At 44.6% G+C, this 22,209-nt stretch overlaps 2 protein-coding genes across 2 annotated transcripts in view; one reads left to right on the top strand and one right to left on the bottom strand.

Annotated features, from left to right (window-relative positions):
* LOC118577397 (deleted in malignant brain tumors 1 protein-like) overlaps positions 1-5,298 on the top strand; it is a 111,921-nt gene extending 106,623 nt beyond the window's left edge. Inside the window, exons 68-69 of the mRNA XM_036177545.1 lie at positions 897-1,279; positions 4,568-5,298. Of these exons, the coding sequence (XP_036033438.1) occupies positions 897-1,279; positions 4,568-4,859 (675 nt within the window). The 3' untranslated portion in view covers positions 4,860-5,298. The remainder of the gene's footprint in view (positions 1-896; positions 1,280-4,567) is intronic.
* A 3,139-nt stretch (positions 5,299-8,437) lies between these two features.
* On the bottom strand, positions 8,438-20,949 carry Cuzd1 (CUB and zona pellucida like domains 1). The gene is made up of 9 exons (XM_036205968.1): positions 20,868-20,949; positions 18,563-18,713; positions 16,445-16,659; positions 15,059-15,209; positions 14,539-14,756; positions 13,233-13,405; positions 11,602-11,993; positions 9,507-9,775; positions 8,438-8,763 (listed from the first exon to the last, which is right to left on the bottom strand). Exons 1-9 carry the CDS (start codon positions 20,947-20,949, stop codon positions 8,591-8,593), a joined length of 1,824 nt encoding a protein of 607 aa, XP_036061861.1. The 3' UTR covers positions 8,438-8,590.
* Positions 20,950-22,209: the final 1,260 nt, after the last annotated feature.

The raw sequence follows: 22,209 nt of genomic DNA on the forward strand, positions 1-22,209 counted from the left end.
TGCAAAAGGCTCACCTGACACTGTGGAGGTCACATTAATTCAAACCAACCACATAATGCAGCTAACATAAGCCCTCGAGTGCCACACTTCCATTTTGTCTGCTATTTGGTTGTATAGATCATGGCCATTTTTATCCTTTTTGCTCTGAATATTGCACTTCTTAACTGAGAGATTTCTGCCCCTGGAGCCAAGCCAGCAGGTCCCTCTGTCTAGGAGGAAGGTGGCCCCTGGCAGAGTGTCTCTGGATCTGAGTCACACATGCTTCAGGAACATCCCTGGCCAGGCTGTGCCTCTGGGCATCCACACGGGGCATTTGAAGAAGTACAGGTGGTAGCTCCTGCCCATCATGCTGTCCATCCCACTTCTGACCTATATGTTCTGCTGGAAGTGACATGCAGTGGGTATAAGCAAGAAGCATGGCTAGTAGCCAAGGCTGACAGCGTCAAGCCTGCAGCTCACCTGCAGGCAAACCTAGCTTGGGGGTCAAGGGCAGAGAAGATACAAGATCCAAGTTGGATATTGTCAGAGGGGTGGGGTACCAGTGGGAACTGAATGTGTGGAGGAATTCAAAAGAGAGAGAGCCCCAGATAGACATAGTGGGCCTGTCACCCAGATCAAAGCTCTACAGATTGGCTGTTACAGGAGGGAAGGAGTGGTCCTCACTCAAGGGACACCCCAGACACACACACACACACACACACACACACACACACACACACACACACACACACACACCTTCCTGATGTTACCGCAGTGGTCCAGCCAGGGACTCCAGCCCTCAAGTATGTCATGAAGCTGGTACCCGGAACATATTGGAAGGCAAGAACTCTACTGTAGGAAAAGGGAAGTTATCAAGGCACCAGGTATGCCACCTGCCAATTCTCTCATCCTCACAGGAGCATCAAGGCTCTCTCAGCTACTCTAACTCCATCAGAGGCAGAACGCAAGGCCACCCTGGCCGAGTCGTTGTGAGGCACAAGGTGCCCCAGGTGAAGTTCACCTGCACAGTGGATGGCCAGTCTGCAGTTGAAATTGTGCATGGGAGTGGCACACAGAAGGATGATGTCAGCTATGACGTGTCGATTTCATTCCTCCAGTCACCTGTATCTCAGGATATGGGGGTTGGAGCTCCTGCTTATACCCATCAGAGGGAAGAGGTCTTCCTCCAGGCCACCCTCCACAGCCACGATCCCAATCTCAGGCTCATTGTGGATACCTGTGTGGCTTCTCCTGACTCCAGTGATTTCACAACTGTCAAGTATGATTTGATCCAGGAAGGGTAAGAAACATGGAACCGCCCCTCCCTAGTTGATGTTAAATGTGCGTGCTGTTTCTCTGGGGAACCTGGAGTTTCTGAAGCTGGAATCCTAAGTCAGAAGGATGTAGGGTGTCTCTACCAAGCCTCTATTCACAGTGGGGAATACAGCAGCCTAGACAACCTCCCTTGACTCCTCAAAGATCCCATTCAGTACTTTGCTGCCCCACCCCACTCTTTCTTGCCTAATCCTCTCTTTCTTTCTAGCTTCCCTCTCCTAGGACAGACATTCGGCACTTTGGCTCACACCAATAGGTCAATGTGTTTTCCCAAACTAAGCTCTTAACTAAACTAGCCAGATGTCTTCTAGCTTGTTTGGCTCACCAGGTGACTTGCCAAGTGAGAACCTTGGCACAGTGTTTGCCTCTGTGCCTCCTTCATTTCTTATCGTGTGCTATTGCATTGCTTTCTCTGGGGAACATACACAAATGTCTATTTGCTCCAGATAGCATGAAGGACACACACACACACACACACACACACACACACACACACACACACACCCCAAATAATAATTTCATCCAAATCCAGCCTAGTGAACTGGTAAGTTCTCTGGGCTTATTTGCAGATGCATGAGTAAGGAGCTGCACAGGTGACCCCAAGTGTGCCACCCCAGCATGAATGATATATCCCTGTGAATGCAGCTGAACAGATGGAGCCCCCTTCAGGAACCCCTCTTACATGCTCGAGTGCTCCTAAGATCACATGCAGCTGGGGGTGGGTAGGAGGGAGTGGCTGGGATCAGCTCAGGAGCTAACAACCTTTCCACTAACAATTCCTTCCCTGTATGAAGGAATCTTAACGGCCTGGCGTGCGGGTCTCCCGAGTATGACTAATCCCAGTTGCTCTGCTTTCAAGTTGGCAGTGGTCATGCCTGGAGGACAGGGGTTGAATGTTCATGAAGGGGTAACTGGCAACTAGTTAAGAAATTCATTATTTGCTCAGTGACAGTTTTAGTATGGTAAGAGCCACAGCAGTCTTAAGCCCATGGGGAACAGTGAAGTACCTGATACCAAAGATCAACAGAGGAGCAAGACAGCACCTGCCACAGGTTTCTGTGAGCTGTGCCATGAGATGCATAGACTGGAGGGTGCTCTAGAGGGAGAAGTTGCTTCCTTTCTGACCCTCCTGATGATCACATTATTAAGGTGAGAAGTAGAGCTAGGTGTCAGAATTTCATAGCTAGCATGCTGTTCTTCTTGCTTTAGGCTTAATTTGCTCCCCTTTCACTAGCCTTTAAAACTTAGATCGGAGCTGGGCGGTGGTGGTGGTGGTGCACGCCTATAATCCCAGCACTGAGGAGGCAGAGGCAGGTAGATCTCTGTGAGTTCGAGGCCAGCCTGGTCTACAGAGCTAGTTCAGGACAGGCTCCAAAGCTACAGAGAAACCCTGTCTCGAAAAACAAAACAACAACAACAAAAAAACTTAGATTGATTGGACATCTTTACAAATTATAGGCATTTTAATACTATAAATCCCCCCAAACATTACCTTAGCTGCATCCCACAAATTTTGATAACTTGGGTATTGTATTATTTACTTTTCTATTGTTGTGACCAAGCATCATGACCAAGGCAACTTATAAAAGAAAGTGTTTAGTTTGGCTTATGGTTTTAGAGGGTTAGGGTCCATGATGGCTGACTGAAGGGATGTGGCAGGAAAAGGGGAGAGCTCACATCTTTGAATCAAAAGTAGGAGTCAGAAAGAGGACATTGGGGGTGGCACTAGTCTCTTGAAACCTCAAAGCCCACCCCCAGTGACACACATCCTTCAACAAGGCTTCCCAAACAGTTCCTCCAACTGGAGACCAAGTGTTCAAAAGTTACTATTTGTGAATTATTCTCATCCAAACCACCACACATATCCTTTTCACCTCATTCAACAGTCTTAAATTTCACTTAGGACGTTTTTGATATAACAGTTAGCTGAAAGTATACTGTTTACTTTTGAGTGTTTGGGAATTTTCCAGAAAGATGGCTGCCATTAATTTCAAGTTTAATCCCAGTGCTACCTGAGAACGTATTTCTATCCTTTTATTAAAGCATTTCTTATGGCCCAGATTGTGGTCTGTCCTAATGAATGTTCTTCCTGGACTTGAGAAGAATCTGTATTCTGCTGTTGTTGGATAGACTGTTTTAATCTACCAGATCTTGTTGACAGTAATTATAGTGTTCCTTAGGTCATTTGCACCCTTACCGACTTTCTGCCCACTGGCCCGATCAATCCATAGAAGAATATTGAAGCATCTGATTATCATAGTGGGTTTGTCCATATCTTACTGAAGTGCTCTTTGCCTCCCACGTTTTAATGCTCTGCTTGACGGTGCATTACATGAGTGATTATTATATTTGGATAAGGATTATTCCTTCCTTCGATCATTTTGGTTAAGGGTCTCTTCTTAGAGGGTTGAGCCTTTCCTTTGTTGTTGTAAAACACCCATCTTGTCCCTGACAATTCTGTTCTCTGAACAGCTGCTGTACCGCTCTCCATTCCATTTCAATGTATTGGTGTCTTTATATTTAAAGTGACTATCTTGTAAAGAACATAGAATCTGATGTTTTTTGTATTTCTTTGTAATCTGTCTTTAAATTGGTGTAAATATGAACCATTTGTATTTAATGTTCTTATCCAAGCAGTTAGATTAGAATTCACCACTCATCCATTACATTTGTCTTTTGTTGTTCCCTCTCCCGTGCCTACCCCTTTTCTGACTTCTCTGACTCTTTTTAACTGCACGTTTTATATAACTACATTTTATCTCCTCTTGATGTACCACTTATAATACCCCATGGTTTATTCTATACTTTCTTTGTGTAGTGTTGGGAATTGAACTCAAGACATTGGGAGTGCTAGGTAGCCAAACACTCATCCACTGGCCTGCATTACCAGTCCTATGATACACTTTTTAAATAATCTAAGTGCATTTTTAAATACCGCATCTACCTTATAACCTTCTCTTTAGACAAACTAGGATAGACTTAGAAAGCCAAGGTTGCAGCTAAAACCTTGACTTGTTTTCACGGTATTTGACCATTCCCTTCTGTTTATGACCAGGTGTAGGGTTTCCACTAACAATGCTGCTAAAACTGCAGCAGTAATAGCAGTATAGTAGTACCAGTTGTAGCTTCATCAAAGGGAGGGTAGTGGGAAGAGCTCCACTTGGGATTCAGAGCTTTAGAACTGAGCCTGGTTATGAGAAAACTCATAGCATGGATTAGTTAACTTGTTAGGCCTGGGTTTTTCTCCCATCAGGTGCATCAGAGACAAATCCTACTCCAACCTCCATGCCCCTGGGAAGAACGTGGCCCAGTTCAAGTTCAACGCCTTCAGCTTCCTCAAAAGCTACGATGTGGTCTACGTGCAGTGTAAGGTTGCCGTTTGCCGAATCGGGGACCACTCTCCCCGATGCTCACAAGGCTGTACAAAGCGGGGAAGGAGAGGTACAGGCTCTGCAGAGGTCAGAGGAGAACAAACTGAGTATTTCCGAACAGTGGGGCCGCTGAAGATCCACAGAGCGGATGACCAGAGCAAGGCCCTGGCGTGATCACTGTTACTCTCATATGAGTGTGTCAGAAAACTGGATGCAAGGTCTCTTTCCACCAGGAAGCAATGTTTAGTTACTCCGAAGCCAGACATTGACCACACCATCTACACTACCCATTCAGATGGGTGGAAGAACCCAAGACATTGCTTCTCTGGGGCTTGTTACTAAATAATCTCTGAGCACTAACTTCTAACGCAGTTGCCCTGTTTGTAGGCAAGAAAAAGAAAAAAAAAAAAAAGACTGCTGATTTTGTTATTCTTCGCTCTCAAGAACTTGATCACTGTCTTAAAATGTACAAAATATTAGAAAAAGCAGGGTCGTCTCTCTTTATACCATGGGCAATTAGAGATTGTTTATAAATGTCTACTTACTATTTGGGTGCTGATAGGTGGGTGGGCCTCTTTCTGTTCTTCTGGAATTGTGAGAATTCATTTCTAGATCATGCCAGTAATCTTGTAAACAAATAAATAATAAATAAATGAATAAATGAATAAATAAATAAAGCGTTTTCTGGGAAGCCACTGTTCATTTTCTTTAAACTCTTTTAAGTAGAACAGCTGAATGACACACATCATTGGTGACAACTTTCAGAAAGTTTCTTCACTCAGTTGTGTTGTTTTGAAGGGGACAAATCAGAGCCTAGCTTCTGGGGGTCTGGCTTTCAGCTTGCAAACGGGAGGAGGGCTGAAACAGAATCATCAGAAGCCAGAGGCCTCTGGGTGAACTCCATTTTAGCTTCTGGGGGGTCTAGATTTCAGCTTGCAAATGGGAGAATAGAATCATATAAGAAGCCAGGGGCTTCTCTGTGAGCTCCACGTGTGCACACAGTCACGTTCTCAAAACATCTGGGAAACCTGAAAATTACCCACGAGAGCTGCAGAGCAAACAGGAACCGGTCCGTAACGTTCTGTTCCTGAAGCAGAGGACTGCCCTCGCTTTGATCTCTCTGTTTCCTAGAAGGAGAAGCAGGTAGTGCTGTACTCAGAACCTTCAAAGTGGTCACTTGGTTTTGCTGTACCTTTTGAGACAGGATCTCACTGCCTAGCTCAGGTTGTCTTTGAACATGTGATCCTGCTCAGCACATTCTCTTTAAGAACACAGATTTGAACAGAGTTCAAATGGTTTTGTTCTTTCCACTGTCCAGAAATATTCAATAGAAATATTTAAAATGAGTCCTCATCTTTGTCCAAGAAATTGCTTCAGGCTCTGCTGACAAGAAGCATGTAAGAAAGATTACTGTAGTCCTACTTTCTGAAGGGAGGAAAGGCAGAGTCTAATGGAACGGGGGCTGACTCTGAGGTACTGAGGTAGAAATTTGACTAACAACTCACATTACCTTAGGGACCATTTCATTTTGATTACAAAAATGTCCTTTCCCAGTTATCACCCCAATGAGACTGAGGAGCCCTGCTTCCATCCTCTACCAGGACAGGATGATTTCAGGGAAGGCAGAATGGAGTTTGAGGTGCTCATCGCTTGTAGGCTGCAGTGAGGCCTCATCCGCACCCATCAGAGCTGACCAAGTGGGAGCCTGGATTCTATGCCCACTCCTGTTTAGAAAGGAACTGGAATCCTTTCATTTTAGGCAGACCCAATGGAGAGCCAGGATTGAGGTGACAACTCAGGGGAGCAGAGAACACCAGGTAGGCTAGACCACCCCTGCCCCTCTGATTGACATATGCCTGGTATTCCATGCCCATCCCTTTGCTTTTAGCCTTTCTGAAATGCTTGGTTAAATATGCCTCCTGAATAAAACTTAGAAGCAGATTTTGCTTTGGAAGACATTCTGTAAGCCATGTTTCAGGAAGTAAAGTTAGTAGGTAGATGCCCAGAGATGACGTCAAACACCCCTCAAATAGAAGTACGCATTACTAGGCTTCTGGGAGGCGTCAGCATTCCCTGGGAATTTCCATAAGGACAGCTGCCCTGTCCAAGTTCACAGCTCCATTTGAGCAGCCCTTATCCAAAGATGACTCTTCACCAGTGGGGAATGGAGCACGCATGCCCCCTGGTTGCTAGGAAATTCTCTCCTTCATTGACCGTATCCCCAGATGATAGTAACACTAACTCCTATCAACCCCTCTGTTAAGTTGTAGAGACAGAGGGTGAAGGTAACCTGGACAGTACATATAAACAGGAAAGAGGTAAGGACCTTTCCTAACCCACCAGCTCCAGGACGTGAACCTTTGATCCCTTCACTATAGTAACCATGACTCTGCTCTCTATTGAGTCATGATGTGTGATAATTTTCTTAGAATGGCATATTCGTGCCTGGAGTGTCTCTGAATATCTATCACAATGGCCAGAACAGAACATGTAATCAATTCCTGATAATGAGATGGGTGTCAGGCAGCAGCCAGACCAGACAGTTGTGCTGTCTTAGGAAGTTAATGTGAGGTTAGAGAGGTGCTGCCACAGTTTTAGAGTGCTTGCTGCTCTTGCAGGGGACCCAAGTTCAGCTCCCAGCACCCACATGGCAGCTCACAACTGTCTGTCTCCAGTTCCAGGAGATCCAATACCTTCTTCTCAGCCTCCCCAGGCACCAGCACACATGTGGTACACATGCAGACATACGTATATGCAGACAAAATACGCGCACATGTGAAATAAAAATAAATCTTCTTAAAACTTCAACATGATCTGCCTATGACTAGTGAAACTTTTAGGTGTTTTTATGTTATATTAAAAAGGAGTTTGTGGTATAAGATTTAGGTTATATGTATGGACAGAGAGGAGAGTCATTACATGAATATTTTGGAAGCCTTTGAAAGTTCTGCACTAAAATGCTAAGTAAATAAGGAACATCTGCTTTGATTTAGGGCAGGAAAAAATCAGCAGGCCTGGAAGGACTGAGGTGGTGTCTTTTATATCCATTGTATGTCGGTGCATTCCCTATAATACATGGTGTACATTATACATATTAATAGAAGAAAAACATAACAAAAACAAAAAGAAGCAAATGCCTTTGGCATTCTGGGATGCAGCTACCTGTTGAGATCTACCTGGAACATGAAAGTATGTGTTTGTTTGGGAGCAAAATGGTTTGTTTGTTTTGTGTGTGTGTGTGTGTGTGTGTGTGTGTGTGTGTGTGTGTGTGATGTATTAGCTCTGGTGTTGGTGGGTATAAAGTAGTTCATTTTAGGGCCTTCAATATCATCTGCTCAAACCCACAGGAAAGAGAAGAGGAATGTTTTTATCTTATAACTCAGAAAGCAGTCTGAAGTCTCACCATCAGGTTCTTCCCACCAAAGTCCCCTTTTGAGCTTGCCAGAGCAAGGTACTCAGGCTGCTCCTTCATTTCAGTTCCAAGTGATCACTTTTTATCATCCAAAGGGTACCATATCTGCATTATTCTTTAACTTTTATAGATGACACATTTTATTTAGCATCTAAAAAAGAAACTGAGTTGGATGTAGGGCCTCACACCTTTAGTCCTAGCCCTGGGGATACAGAGACAGGGTCTCTGTAAATTCAAGGCCAGCCTGGTCTATATAGCAAGTTCCAGGCCAGTCAGAGTTCCATAGTGAAACCTTTTCCAAAAACAGGTGATCAGACAAAATGTTTATTCATTTCAGCCATCCCATAATGAAATATACTGTCACCATGATATGAACATAAAAGTATTGTGTTGCCTTTTCAGGCCTTCCTGGTTTATTCCTAACCCTTGTAGGAATGGGGAGCGGCTTCATCCAGCATCCATGAGAAGGCAAGGGGCTTTCTTAGGGCCAGAGCTAATAGACCTGCAGCTTCTGGTATCTGTGGTCCATCCGTCGATTTACAAAATGCCTCACTGTGGCTGCAGCCACAATCAGCACATTGAGAGCAAGAACCATGAAGGAAAAGAGGTGTAAGTGGCTGAGAGCTTGGTTTGGAGGTTCTGCTGCATGTGTTTGAGGCAGAAGTCCTGGAATCGGAAATAGTTTCAGCATTAGTATTACCAAATTTTGGCAGTATTCATAATTTCATGTTATGTCCTATGATATGCATGAATTAATAATATGTATTTTCAACTTAAGAGAGGGGGACAATTCTCAAACAATCTGAATTCATTATATTTATGTTTTATCCTAGGCCATTTAACTCTGGGCTGTCTTTGAGTCTTTCCTATGCAGCCTATCAGGTTTCAACATGTCCAGAAGTAAGTAGGTTGTCCTGTGTTAATATTGTCTGTGGTGAAAAGATAACTTTTTTTTCCCAAATAGGCTCTGATGTGGGCACTGGTTAACTTTATTCCTCATTGAGAAGTTAAAATAGATTATTTCTAATTTGGTTATCTGCTTAGACAAAAGGGAACTGGGAAGCTAAAGGAAAGTTGTAGCTAGAGTTTTTCTGCCTGGCCCACAGTCAGGACAGATCTCTCTCAACATTTAGCAAACAGAACATCCCACAGCAGAAAGTTGTTTTTAGAAATGGGGATGGTACACATGAACTCTTAAAGGCCGCACTAATGGTATCGTACCAGCGTGTGATGGGTTTATAGATGCATATGTGATATATGTGATGGAAGTATTCATCTTGTGTACTTAGTCATTTGTTTGCTAGAATTTCTACTTTAAATCTCTAAACTGCACATCTCAGGAATAACAGATAGGAGCCACATTTTACGAGCCACAAGGTAAACTTAGATCATGAGCAGCGTATTCTTGCCTGAGTTTCCGCTTGCACTTCGGTCCCTCTTCAGACGAATTGGTCCTATGACAGAGTCAGTCTTCCACTTGTATGAAGAAACATCTCGTTTCCTTCTTGAGACACAGCCTTGATTACAGCGAGATGTTCCGTCGTTGGAATCACAGATCAAAATCTTACACTTCAGATACACAGAGCTCAGATGCCTCAAGAATTTAAAGGCATTAAACTGGAACCTTCCATAGTGTCCAAGCAAGGGATACACCTGACAAGTCTCATCTTGGCTACATCTGGAACACAGTTTAGGGACAGTTAGAAGGTACACGGCAGCTTTTCCATGTGAAAGTGAGATGATACAAGCTTTGAGGTATTCAATGTGTGAGCCCCGGAGCCTCTCTAGAAAGACATCCGTGGTTCTGAGTGTTGTGAGCTTGAGAGGTGGGACTGGTTCTGGGAAAGGTAATAAGGCCCTGGCCCTGTGAGCTACCAGAACATCAGCACCTGTATGGGGCTCAAACACCTCTCCTAAAAGTGCTCAGTATGGATGAGGAAGTACAGCTGATTGCCCATCGACTTTTAGAGGAAAAGGAGCAATTCCTTTAAAACATCACGTGCTTTTTCTTTAAAATATAAAAAGGTAACATCTATTTTCCTGAGAACGTCATGTTTGAAGGATGGCACACATTTAAGAACCTTCCATGTCCTTGCAGAAAATAGCCAAAATATACAAAAAGCAAAACCACAAATAGGCCCTGCTAGACAACATATAAGTAGGGTTTTTTTCCACCAACAAATATTTTATATTCATATTTTAAAAACCAAGGAATACAGACAGCCTATCTAAATATTTTAACATGAGTTATTTGTGGCTAGTACGCAGTAACAATTTTTAAATGATAACGCTTAATAAAATTCCATACTAGGAAATTTGTATACACACACACACACACACACACACACACACACACAAAAGAGTATTTATAAATTCAAAACTTACTATATTAAAATCATTACTACTGTGAGCTGGGGAGATTGTTCAATCAGCAAAGCACTTGGCACGCTATAATGAGAACCTGAGTTCAGTCCCCAGTACTCACATGAAAGTTAGTGTGCTTGCAATCCCAGTGTTAGGGAGGCAGAGTAAAGACAATGCCTGTGTTTTTCTGGCCGGCCAGCCTAGCTGAATCCACAAGCTCTGGGTTCAGTGAAAGACCCTATCTCAAAAAATAATGAGGGATGAAGGGACAGATCCATGGTCAAAGTACTTGTTATGCAAGTATGAGGACCAGAATTTGGATCCCTCTTCAGAACCTACCGAAAAGCCGGGTGAGGCTGGGGGGCCACCTGTAACTCCAGCACTCAGAAGGTGGAGGTGAGGCTGGGAGGTCCACCTGTAATTCCAGCACTCAGGAGGTGGAGGTGAAGGTGGGGGCCCACCTCTAACTCCAGCACTCAGAGGGTGGAGGGGAGGGGGGCCCACCTGTAACTCCAGCACTCAGAAGGTGGAGGTGAAGGTGGGGGGCCACCTCTAACTCCAGCACTCAGAAGGTAGAGACAGGGAAAACCCCAAAGCGAGCCAGAACAACCTGCCAGCAAGTTCTAGGTTCAACTGAGACCCCCAGCCTTGATGAATAAGATGTCCAGTGAGACTCTTGGCATCAACCCCAGGCCTCCATAGATGCATGCACCCATGCATGTGAATACCCATGTGTGCCAACACACAAGTGAGCATGTATACATATACATACCACACATAGATACAAATAAGAAAAATTAATGAATTAAAAAATAAGTCAGAGAGTCTTTGAAGACAATGGATGTCAGTGTCTTGCCTGTCTGTGCACAGATATGCACATTCACTCATTCACCCAGGAACACATACACACATCCAAAAAAGAAAGAAAGAAAGAAAGAAAGAAAGAAAGAAAGAAAGAAAGAAAGAAAAGAAAAGAAAAGAAAAGAAAAGAAAAAGAAAAACTACTACAAAGCGAGTTCCAAGACAGGTTCCAAAGCCACAAAGAGAAACCTTGTCTCAAAAAACCAAAGGGGGAAGAAAAAGAAGCAAAACCTAACACTTCCACTGGCACATACAGAGACCCACTACATGAGTGCATACCCGCCGTGGATTAAGTCATAGGTTGGAGATGCGAAGTCAGACGTGGGAGAGGCTCTGCAGGTATCCAGAAACAGCACCAGACTTGGGTCTGAGGTATGCAAACTGACTTGGACGTAAAGAGTTTGGTTCAAATCCACATAATATGGTGACTCCTCTATTTGGTTTTCAAATGAGTCGGACTCATAAAGAGCCATGCTGGTGTTGTATTTGCCCAGGACACTTTGGTTTTGTATGATGTCATCTTCGGTTATGTACAGTATTTCCACAGTAGAGTTATATTCCATCTCACACGTCACCACTATCTGGAGGTGCTTCTGACGGGTGATCACTGCAGAAACTGGAGACTCGGTGAAGGTGATTATGTTGGTGTAAGAGATTGTGCGGTCCTCTATCTGCAGAATGGGAAGGAGTTCAAATTTTACACTTTAACCCGTCAATATTTCAGAGCACAGAGAAGGATAAGACTTGCAAGTAGCAACTTAATTTCCACAAGTCATGAGAGAACAGCTTTCGCATCACATCCTCTCAACCTTAAATGTGTTTCCCTGCAGCACTGACCTGCAGAAGGAAGGAAGTGAAAGCTTGTATTAAAAAGAGTGAAAGATGGAACTGAGTTGGACTTTCCTTCTATTACATTAACATCATTGTGGAATGCACATTTCCAGCCTTATAAAGATTTTAAACTCACCAGACCAGGCCTGTTGGCACAGACCCATAACCTCAGCTCCTAGGCAGGCTGAAGCAGAAGGATCACAGTTCAAAGCCCACTTGAGCAACAGAGTTCAAGGCCAGTGTGGACAACTTAGTGAGATCCTGTTTTGAAACAAAAATCAAAAGAGGCCTGGGAATGTAGCTTGGCGGCAGAGGGCTTGCCCAGCGTGTGCGAGGCCCTGGGTTCCGTAAGTGAAGACTGAACTCTACCACGTTTCCTTCCTAAAGAGGCCTAAGCTCATGTGGCTGAGCAGGCAGTTCCCCACGTACACATAGATGGAAGCTTGGCCTCAGTGCACCCTAGACATCTGAGAAATAAAGCTTGTGTGTTCATTTTTGGAAGAAAAAATGGACAGAAGAAAATATTTACTTCTTATCAACTCCTCTGGGCTAGCCGCCGTCCTCTTCAATCACAAAGTGGTTTAAGTCTGCAGTATGTATCTTAAAGGGGCCTAGAAGTGTTGACAATACTTGAGGTCTTAAGTGGTATTTCTAAAGCGTGCAGACCAAACCACAGACTTACAACTTTCGATATTTAAAATATGCTTTTACTTTCTGCCTTTTCAGGGAAAATAAGAGATTAAAATCCAGCTCAATTTTACCAAATACGGAATGTACCATTCTCTGCACAACTTTCCCTGGTAAGCCAGAAAACCCTGACCACCGATGTTCCAACTCTCTGCAGTGAGGGTTCAGAGCTCTTTGCCTTCTGGGGAAAGCACTCATCCTCCAGTTACCTTGCAAATGAATGAGACAATCTTGCCTTTGTGTGTGACCGCGTGTGTACACATCTATGAACATGCGTTCTTAGCCCAGCCATATGAGTTGGATGTCATTTGTGAAAGATACAGCAAGCTTCATGCCTGTGCATCACCATGTGCTTAGCATTTGACGGAACCCAGCGGTGCGTTTCACAGTACCTTTTTAACCGTACCGCATTCGTGCAGAGGGATAGAGAATTCTACGACGTTTGATACACTCGGTCTACACGTTGGATCATTTAGTTGCAAGTTGTTCTCATTGTAGTTCAGTGACTGCAGGTATGATTTGCTTATGATGACTCTCATCTTGTCAGAAGCACAGCTTAAAGATGCTATCAAGAAAAGGGGGGAACAGAATAGAAAGAATCATCACATTTTGGCCAGCTGGGAACTTGGTATTTTCAAGACTTCCATGTGCAGATGAATCCACTACAAGTTTAACCTGCTGGGATTAGTGCCACACATCTTTAATCCCAGCAGTTAGGATGCAGAGGCAGGTGGATCTCTGTGAGTTCTGGGTCAGCCAGGGCTGCATGACAAGACCTTGTCTCAACAAGCAAAACAACAGCAACAAACTCCCTGTAACCACTGGGCTGGGAAGATGGCTGTCAGTAAAAGAACTTTCTGCTCAAGCATGAAGACCTGAGTTCGAATCCCCAGCACCCCCATAAAAAGCCAGGTGTGGCTGTGTTCGTGCCTAGAACCCTAGTGCCCTTGAGGAGCGAGACAGAAAGATCACCATGGTTTGCTGGCTGCCAGCCCACCTCCAGATTAAGACCCTGTCTCAAGGGAATAAGACAGAAAGTGCTAGAGAAGGAGCCCCCATGTCCTGCTCTGGCTGCACACACACACACACACACACACACACACACACACACACACAAATACATGAACACACGCACATGCCCATACATGCACACACAAAAAATGAATAAATATTTGAACTCACACTACCTTAAATAGTAGGTAGAAGGCTGACAGAGGCAAGTAGTTGATAATTTTTTTCACATGCCCGTTGCTACCTTATTTAGGCTATATAATCTACACATCTAAAATTTTTATATATTTTAATCAAAATGAAGTTACATCACTTTCCCCCTCTTTTCCCATTCACTCCCTAAGGCCCTCCCAAATGCCCTCCCTCTAACTCTTTCCATGATGCCACTCTCAAATTCATAGCCTCTTCTTCCCCAATTATCATGTTACATTTCTTTAAAATGACATCATTACAGAAGACCTTAGCCCAACCAGACCCTGCATTCTACAGAAATCATTTTTAGCGTAATGGAGTCGTAGTAAGCAAGGCACAGTGCAGATCCTCAAGCCTTAGCTATATTCCCCAAGTTCCCGGGGCAGGCTGGCAAACAAGGCTAGCCACATTCAGGCTAAGAACTAAGAAGCAGGGTCTATGTATGTCATAATCGACAAGCCCAAACTAGCTTAAAGGTCATGAAACGTGACTTACTAGTGTTGACCTCGTCTATATAAATGGAAGTGTAGGAGGCAGAAAAGCCCCTGTAGGAATTGGCATAATCTGTAGACAGCACAACCGTCATGGAGTCAGAGGAAGATTCGGAGGTAGGTTGCCCGCGGCCACACAATTGTTTCAGCAGGCCAGATGTGGTGGAGGGGCCATCATAGAGCGCGATGAAATCAAATCGGCAGTATTCGTCCATTTCTAGGCTAAGAAGGATGGCCTCCAATGTAAAAAAGCTTCCCAAACCAATTCAGTCCTATTGTCCATCACTCCTCTGAAGTCATGAGGTTTTTTCCTTAACAATGACATCTCAGAGTTATGATAAAGCTTTGTCAGTCCCTTCATGGAACCTCAGAATCTCCAGAAAAATAGTTTCTACCACTGCTACTTATTTTCCTTTCTACAATGCTTCTCTGAAATGTACCCATGTGTGGGGCCTGAGACTTTTTTCCTCCCCAGTTTGGTCCCCCGGTTGTTGGGGGTCACTACAGTAGACAACAATACTTACAAGACCTCTTTAAAGTTCAGTTTTATCTTATAGCCTTTCTCCACTTGTATGTGCCACACACAGTATGCCAGCTCCGGGTGTGGCTGCGGATAATTGGGGCTGGTGAAGGATCCTTCCAAAGTGTCCAGGTAACCACCACAGTTTGGAATAGCTGGGAAGAGACAAAGATGCCTGTCATTCTTCTGTGGGGTGAGGGATTAACGTGTCCTCCCTGAGTGCCACACCGCTGTCTTCTCTGTGTGTCATAGCTGAGGCTTTCACCTTCCTCTAGCACCAGACCTTTTGCCCTCGGTGTGCCTGGGAGCACAGCTCTGCCCTGCTGTCAAATGGACCAGACTAAAGATCCGTGGAACTGCAGAACATAGCCATACCCTCGGGGCTCGTGCTAGAGGCTCCTCACCCACCATCACTGTCCAGTCTCACTGGCCACCAGCATAGGAGCTGCTCTTCTAGACTGCCCTTTTCGTAACATGTCTGCGTGGGTTTCAATACAGGGTCCTTCTCTGCTCCTCTCTCCTCTCCCTACCCTCGTCTTGCTAGTCGTCAAAGCTCAGCTCAGATGCAACCTTCCTTAGTCCTTCCCTGCCAGTGTAGGTACAGTAGAGGCCAACACAACAAAGAAGACACCGAGAAGCAAGCTGAAGCCTGGAGGTATAGAATAGTGTAGGTTGACTGACTCATAGGACCCATGTCAGGTAGAGTCTCCACGTCTGGTGTGAGGAGGTGGCCTGGGTCCAGCTCCAGAAGAGCTTGATGTCTCCACCTTGGTGGTTCCTTAGCACAAGATATCAGTGTCAAGATCAGCTCTTCTATGACATCCAGAGTGCAGCTCTCCTCACGAACCTGCTGGCTCACGGCCATGGCATTCTACCTGAGGTTAAACTGGAATCGGGGGCTGAGTATGGAGAATCATGTAGCATCTGATTGTCTAAATATTGGATCAGCCTCACAGCACATGTATTCCCCATTCTTGTTGTCAAAATTACTGTCCCCTCCCAGGAACCTAAGGGCTTCAACCCACATCTAATGACTCAGACCAGGGGAGTCTGGTCCCTGACAGATGTCGCAGGGCTCTCGAGTTACTAAACAGGCTGAACAGAGTCTTTCTCCGTTGGGCTCGGACACAGCACTTGGCAACCTGTAGCTGTCTGATGAGCCAAATCTGCCTCGCCAGAAAACTGGTTAGAGGAAAAGCACCTTGAGCTTCCCCAGAAGCAAAGAATGGGATTTTCAAAGGTGGCCACTGAATCTGTGACTTCTGTACATGGAACTGGAGAAAAATGCCTTCCCTCCATACAGGGCTTGAGAGCACGATGTCCCCAGCAGGAGCTGTTGTGACCTGTATTTGCAGAGGGCTGTGGGAAGGATGTGTCAAGGACAACTTACGGGAATCAGAAGAGAAGAAGTAGTAGAAGATAAAGACACTTCTTTGGACACTTGTCAAGCCTGTGATGATCTGAAACGTCAGGGAATTGGATGATGATTCAAATACAGGCACGAAGTCATTTTTACTGCAGACTTTCCCTAGCAGAGGCCCGTTGGTGGAGCTCCCATCGAACACCTTAATGTGTTCACTTTCACACCTTCCGGCTGGATCCAACCTGGGAACAGAACACGCCTGTGGCTGGAGAAGAGCTATTCACAAAGTGGCTTTCAGAACACTTTGTCCCCAGTTCCTATTAGCACTACGGTTTATAAAGTGGGGACGATCTGGCTCATTTAGACCTCTGCCAGACCAGTCAGGAGCTTCACCCTTCTTTAACATCAAACCACAACCTTAATGGACTCAGGAAAGTGAAGTCACTTGCCAGTACCTTATAGTGAGTGAATGCTCAAACACAGGCCTAGCATCCAGGTCTGCAGTCCTCCCTGACTTCCATTACCCCTGTTTGCTGTGCCTCCATGGTGACCAGTTGATATAGAATGGTTCTAATGTAGAATCCAGCCTCACTAAATATTTGATATCCAAGCTTGCTGAAAATCAAGTCCTTCTCCATGGCCACCTTCCAGGGAAGCATCCCCCAGCTGCCCCTCCCTCCCCACCACAGGCTCATTCTGAAGGACGGTCCAATGCTCTGCACTGAGCAGGCAGCCCAGGGTCTCTATTTTCTGCCCATGCTGTCAGGCTCTTTCCAAATGCCCACAGCCAATAACACAGCCACAGAGGAGCTGAACTCCCTGTCCATCTTAAGCACTTTCCTGACTACATAGCTTTGGACCTGCTATTTAACCTTGTTTGACGTCAGACCTCAGTCTTCTCTTCTGTAAAATGAACATCATGGCATACTTTTTATTTCTATGTAAGGCTTTTGTTGTTTTTGTTTTCGGTGTTCTTAGGATGAAGCACCTATCATAGGCTTAGTACACAAGAAGGTACCCCAATGAATGTTGTCTTCTTTCCACTGGGTTTTGCTCTAACCACAATTCTGCTCTTTCTCTTTATACATCAAAAAACAACAACAACAAAAACCAGAAAGAGGTGTAAGTTTCTGATAGCTCTCCTGTTCCAGGAAAATGGTGAGTTGCCTTCTGTGCATTTGACTGAAGGTCAGTAAATTCCTGCTTCAGGGATGTAGAGCCCTGGTTCTCCTGCTGGGGTGGTTCTCCCGCTGGGGTGGTTCTCCCAGCAGCATCAGAGTCACTTGAGAATTTGTGCAAATTTTCAGGCTCCACCCAATTATTTAAATTAGATAGTATGGACCTCAACGTGACTCAGCATGTGCGCTTTGATGAGCCCTCTTGATGATTCTGGCAGCTACAGAGTAAGAACCGCTGAAGTGGGGTAAGATCAGGGCCCCCAGAGCCAGGATCCTGGGATTCCATTCCCTTCCTTTATCTATTATTTGATGGCCCTGGTCCTGAGAATCGCTTCTCTGAGCTTTCTTGTCTGCTGAATTGGGTTGCACCTACTACAGAGAGTGTGGAGAAATGTACTAGGGCAGATCGTATGACATCCTGAGGCTTTGTAGTACAACAGAGGCTAGGATCCACATGGCATAACAAGGGTATTACAAAACATGCATAAATGTATGTTTTTAAAATAAAATTTCAAAAATTGTCAGGGCTGGGCCCCACCCTTGGAGACTGTGATCTAATTGTATAGAGTGCAGCCTAGGATTGGGGTTTTTTGGAAGCTTCCATGATGACTCTAATGTGCATCAGTGTTTGGAAACAGAGTTTAAGATTTCAAGGTCTACAGTCTAGAACTAGACTAGCTGGGTACCAACCTTGATGGTTCTGGGCACTAGTTGACTGATCTCGGCAAGTTACCAAGCTCCTTGCATCTGTAACTCTAGCACTGGCCTCACAGTGCCTGTGTGACTCAGATTTTAGTATGCCAGTCTTCAGTGATGAAAACTACCATAACTATCATCATTATCATCATCCTGGGGAATCCCTTCAGTTTCTAGAAGCAGCTGAGTTCCCCTCCACAGAAAGCTCACCTCCCACCCCAGCATGACTAGAGTCAGCACCCTCCCTGAGAAACTTGAAGCTTCCACTTACTGGACGTGGGAGAAGATGATTCGGATGCTCCTGTTTTCAGGTCTCTGGATGGTCCAGGTACAGTTCTCATCAGCATTGAGCTGTAGGATCAGGGCTTTGTGGGTCTCTCCCAAATTGGCCCCTCCCAGACTGGCCGTGCATCTTGATCTGCCTGGTAGATACCCTAGTTAGCACCGAGGGAAGGCATGGTTCCTGTATGCCCAGAAGACACAGGATTCAACCTCCCTCAAGGAATAGGATAGATCTGTAAATAGATAGGTGACTCGGCAAAATATTGCAGCTGCTGAAAACAAACACACAAGCAGTGGGTTTGCCCTTCGTGTCCTGGGGGGGGGGGGTTGTAAAGATCTATATAGAATATATAAAGAGTTCTTACAATCCAATAGTTAAAAGACAAGGCCAGTCTTCCAGTTTACTGTTTTATGGGATTCCTGAGTGGGTGAATGAGTGGGTCTCTGACTCTTGTGCCTTCTCTTGGGATCTTTTCCTTCTGTTGGTTTGACTTGTCCAACTTCAGTGTGATAGTTTTTGTTTTATCTTATTATTTTTTTAAAGATGTATTTATTTATTCATGTATTTTATGTATATGAGTGCTCTGTCTTCGTGTACACCAGAAGGAAGAATCTGATCTCAGTTACAGATGGTTGTGAGCCACCATGTGGTTGCTGGGAATTGAACTCAGGACCTCTGGAAGAGCAGTTAAGTGCTCTTAACTGCTGAGTCATCTCTTCAGCCCCCATCTTATTATATTTCATCTTTTTTTTTAATGAATGGATGAATGAATGAAAATCTAGGGTATTAGGGTAAATGTTAACAATAGAATTTTCATTTATATTGTCATTTTCTAACAGTTTTCTCCAACAGAATAACACTGAGTATATCAGCCACTCCAGGGCAAGCCTTATGTTCCGGAGCAATTGACCCACATACAGTAGACTCCACAGGTTTTTGTGCTTCTATTTGGTTATAGATTTTGTTGTTGCTGTTGAAGTATTTTGTTTTCTAGGTTTTGTTTTTGTATTGGGTTTTTAGTTTGTTTTTGAGAAAGACCTTAAAGTTGGGTGGGTAGGGAGGAGAAGATGGTCTGGAAGGACCTGGGGAGGAGAAGAATATGATCAAAATATGTTTAAAGTTAAAAATTGGTTTATATAATAAAAATTATTAGAGGAAAAAAAAGAAAAATGAAGCCAGTGAGATGGTTCAGTGGGGTAAATGGGCTTGTTGCCAAGGCTGACAACCAAAATCCAATCCCCAGAACCCACATGGTAGGAGAAAAATCAGCTGCTGGGAGTTGTCCTCTGAACTTCACTTGAGCACTGTAACGTGTGAGGACACATGTGCTTGAGCATACATGATAAATACATGTAAAAAGAAAAAAATAAGAGAACCCAGTGAAAAATGGTGAAAACAAGGTATGGAGGCATATACCTGTAACTGCAGCATTTGGAAGGCTGAGGAAGGCTGCCTCCTGGGATTTGTAGTGAGACCCTCCCTCATGAAAACACACACAAACACACACACACACACACACACACACACACACACACACACACACACACACACTACAGCAAAGACAAAAATAGATACATTTTTCAAATGAGACTGATGATCAAAACCCCTATGTATTTAGAAACAAACCTTGTTATGTTCTCTTTCACCTGTGACTGATGAATGCCATTTCTGTGTTTACCTAACAATAACTAGTTCTACATTGGTCAGGGAAAGGAGAACAAAGATAGCTGGGAAGGGTAGCACAACCCCACCCACCCAGGATCAGCATCCTCGTTAAAACCCTGATCTGAATCCGCCAGTCCTTTCCTCTCTTCCCTCTTTCCACTCTAAAAGCGTTCCATGCGTTGTTCTAGACACAAGCTCTATCATATTGTAAAATTGTAGACGTTTTCCCTCTTAATAGAGACCCTTTCTTGTATATGTAATCTTTTAGAACTTATAAGAGTAAGTCTCTGTATTGACTTACCCTTAAAAAAAACCAGCAACTAAAATTCACATTTTTAAAAATTATGTCAATATCTACTCATGTAGGTATATAACTTTAGGATTATTTTCCTAAGATATGCTGTTAAAAGTGAAATGACACAGTGAAACTGTGTGTGCCTTTTCTATTTCAATGAACATGGCCACATGGGCATTAAGGAAATGACCACTGAAACAGGAGTCCTCCAGAGAGCACAGAGGTGAGTTATTCTCTGTCCTGAGGGCGGCAGCAGATATGATAGCTTTCTAAGTTTGGGAAGAAGCCTGCTAAAAGCAGTTTGAGTTGAAGAATGTGGTTCAATTTTCTTACCTTCAGCCACCGAGGAATTCAGCTGTGCCCCACAGGCTGCAGCTAAAACGGTCCAAATGAACAACCTTCCAATGACCTCCATCTTTGCAGGGTGCCTCAGGGCCTGCAGGCTTTTATAGTTCTCTGAGTTTCATAAGCTTTCTGGCATCTAGGGAAACGTGTCAGTTTGGCCACGCTGGGGGTGATGCTGGTGAGAACTCCACAGCTGTGGGGCTGCATCCGGGCCAGCAGTCTGCTCCCTCATTGCACTCATTCTTCCGGGTCACTTCTCAAAGGGCTGTGGGCTAGGAAGCCGGGTTCTGCACCGGGAGCAGCAGCTACCTAACAGTCCCTCTGGCCTTGGGATTGATCTGCGCTTGAGCCTTGGCCCCACCTGTGCAGATCACGAGTAAGGAGGCACCATTGGGTTGAGGCCATGATTTCTCCAGGAATGGAAGTCGTCGGGTCTGAAGCTCAGCAGGCCAGAGGATAACATAGTACCTGGCAAACTCTGGGCCCAGTTGGGTCCCTAGATGCCTATAGGAGGCTGATCTTAGGGGTAGGAGAGGGACAAAGTTCTGACCCTGTCCCTCTAAAGAGGATAAAGTGGGTGGATTAGAGTCCCTCAGGCACTGAGCTTGCAACTCGGAGACAGGACTCCCGGTGTGCAGGTGAGGCTAGGAAGAAGAGTGTGTGTATGAAAGGGGTTGCCCATTCATTCATCCATTCACTTTTCATTTATTCACTGAGCAAGCTTTCCTTGTTCACTGTCCTAGGAGGTGGGAATACAGAACTGAGCACAAGACACATAGATTTTACTCTTATGGAACCTGCATTCCAAGTGGGGGAAATAGACAACAAATTAAAAATCATATAGGAGCAAGTGTGTTGAGTGGGCTAAAATGGGGTGATCCGATAGACTGTGGCAAACTTGGGTGGGAAAGGATGCCAATTAAGGCAAAGGAGAGGCATCTTGAGAAGATAAAATGGAAGCAAACATAGAAAGGTAATCATTTATCTTACTTGAGGGATTTCTTTAAGATATAAGTGCATGTGTAAAGGCCCCGAGGCAGGAACTTCTCTAGTCGGACTATGTGTAAAGGAGAGGGAAAGAGGAAGGGAGATGGAGGAAAGTCCAGGCAATAGTTGATGGAGACAAACCTTTATGGTGGAGAGAAACTCGATCTTGTTCTGACCTCACATGGAACTTTTTAGTGAATGGCCACTTCTAGGTATGGTGGTCTAAATGAGAATGTCCTCATAAGGCTCATGTATTTGAATTCTTGGTTCCCACTTGGTAGAACTGTTTAGGAAGGATTAGGAGGTGTGGCCTTGTTGGAAGAGGTGTGTCATTGGGGATGGG

Source organism: Onychomys torridus, chromosome 1, assembly GCF_903995425.1.
Source record: "Onychomys torridus chromosome 1, mOncTor1.1, whole genome shotgun sequence".
Classification (NCBI taxonomy): domain Eukaryota; kingdom Metazoa; phylum Chordata; class Mammalia; order Rodentia; family Cricetidae; genus Onychomys; species Onychomys torridus.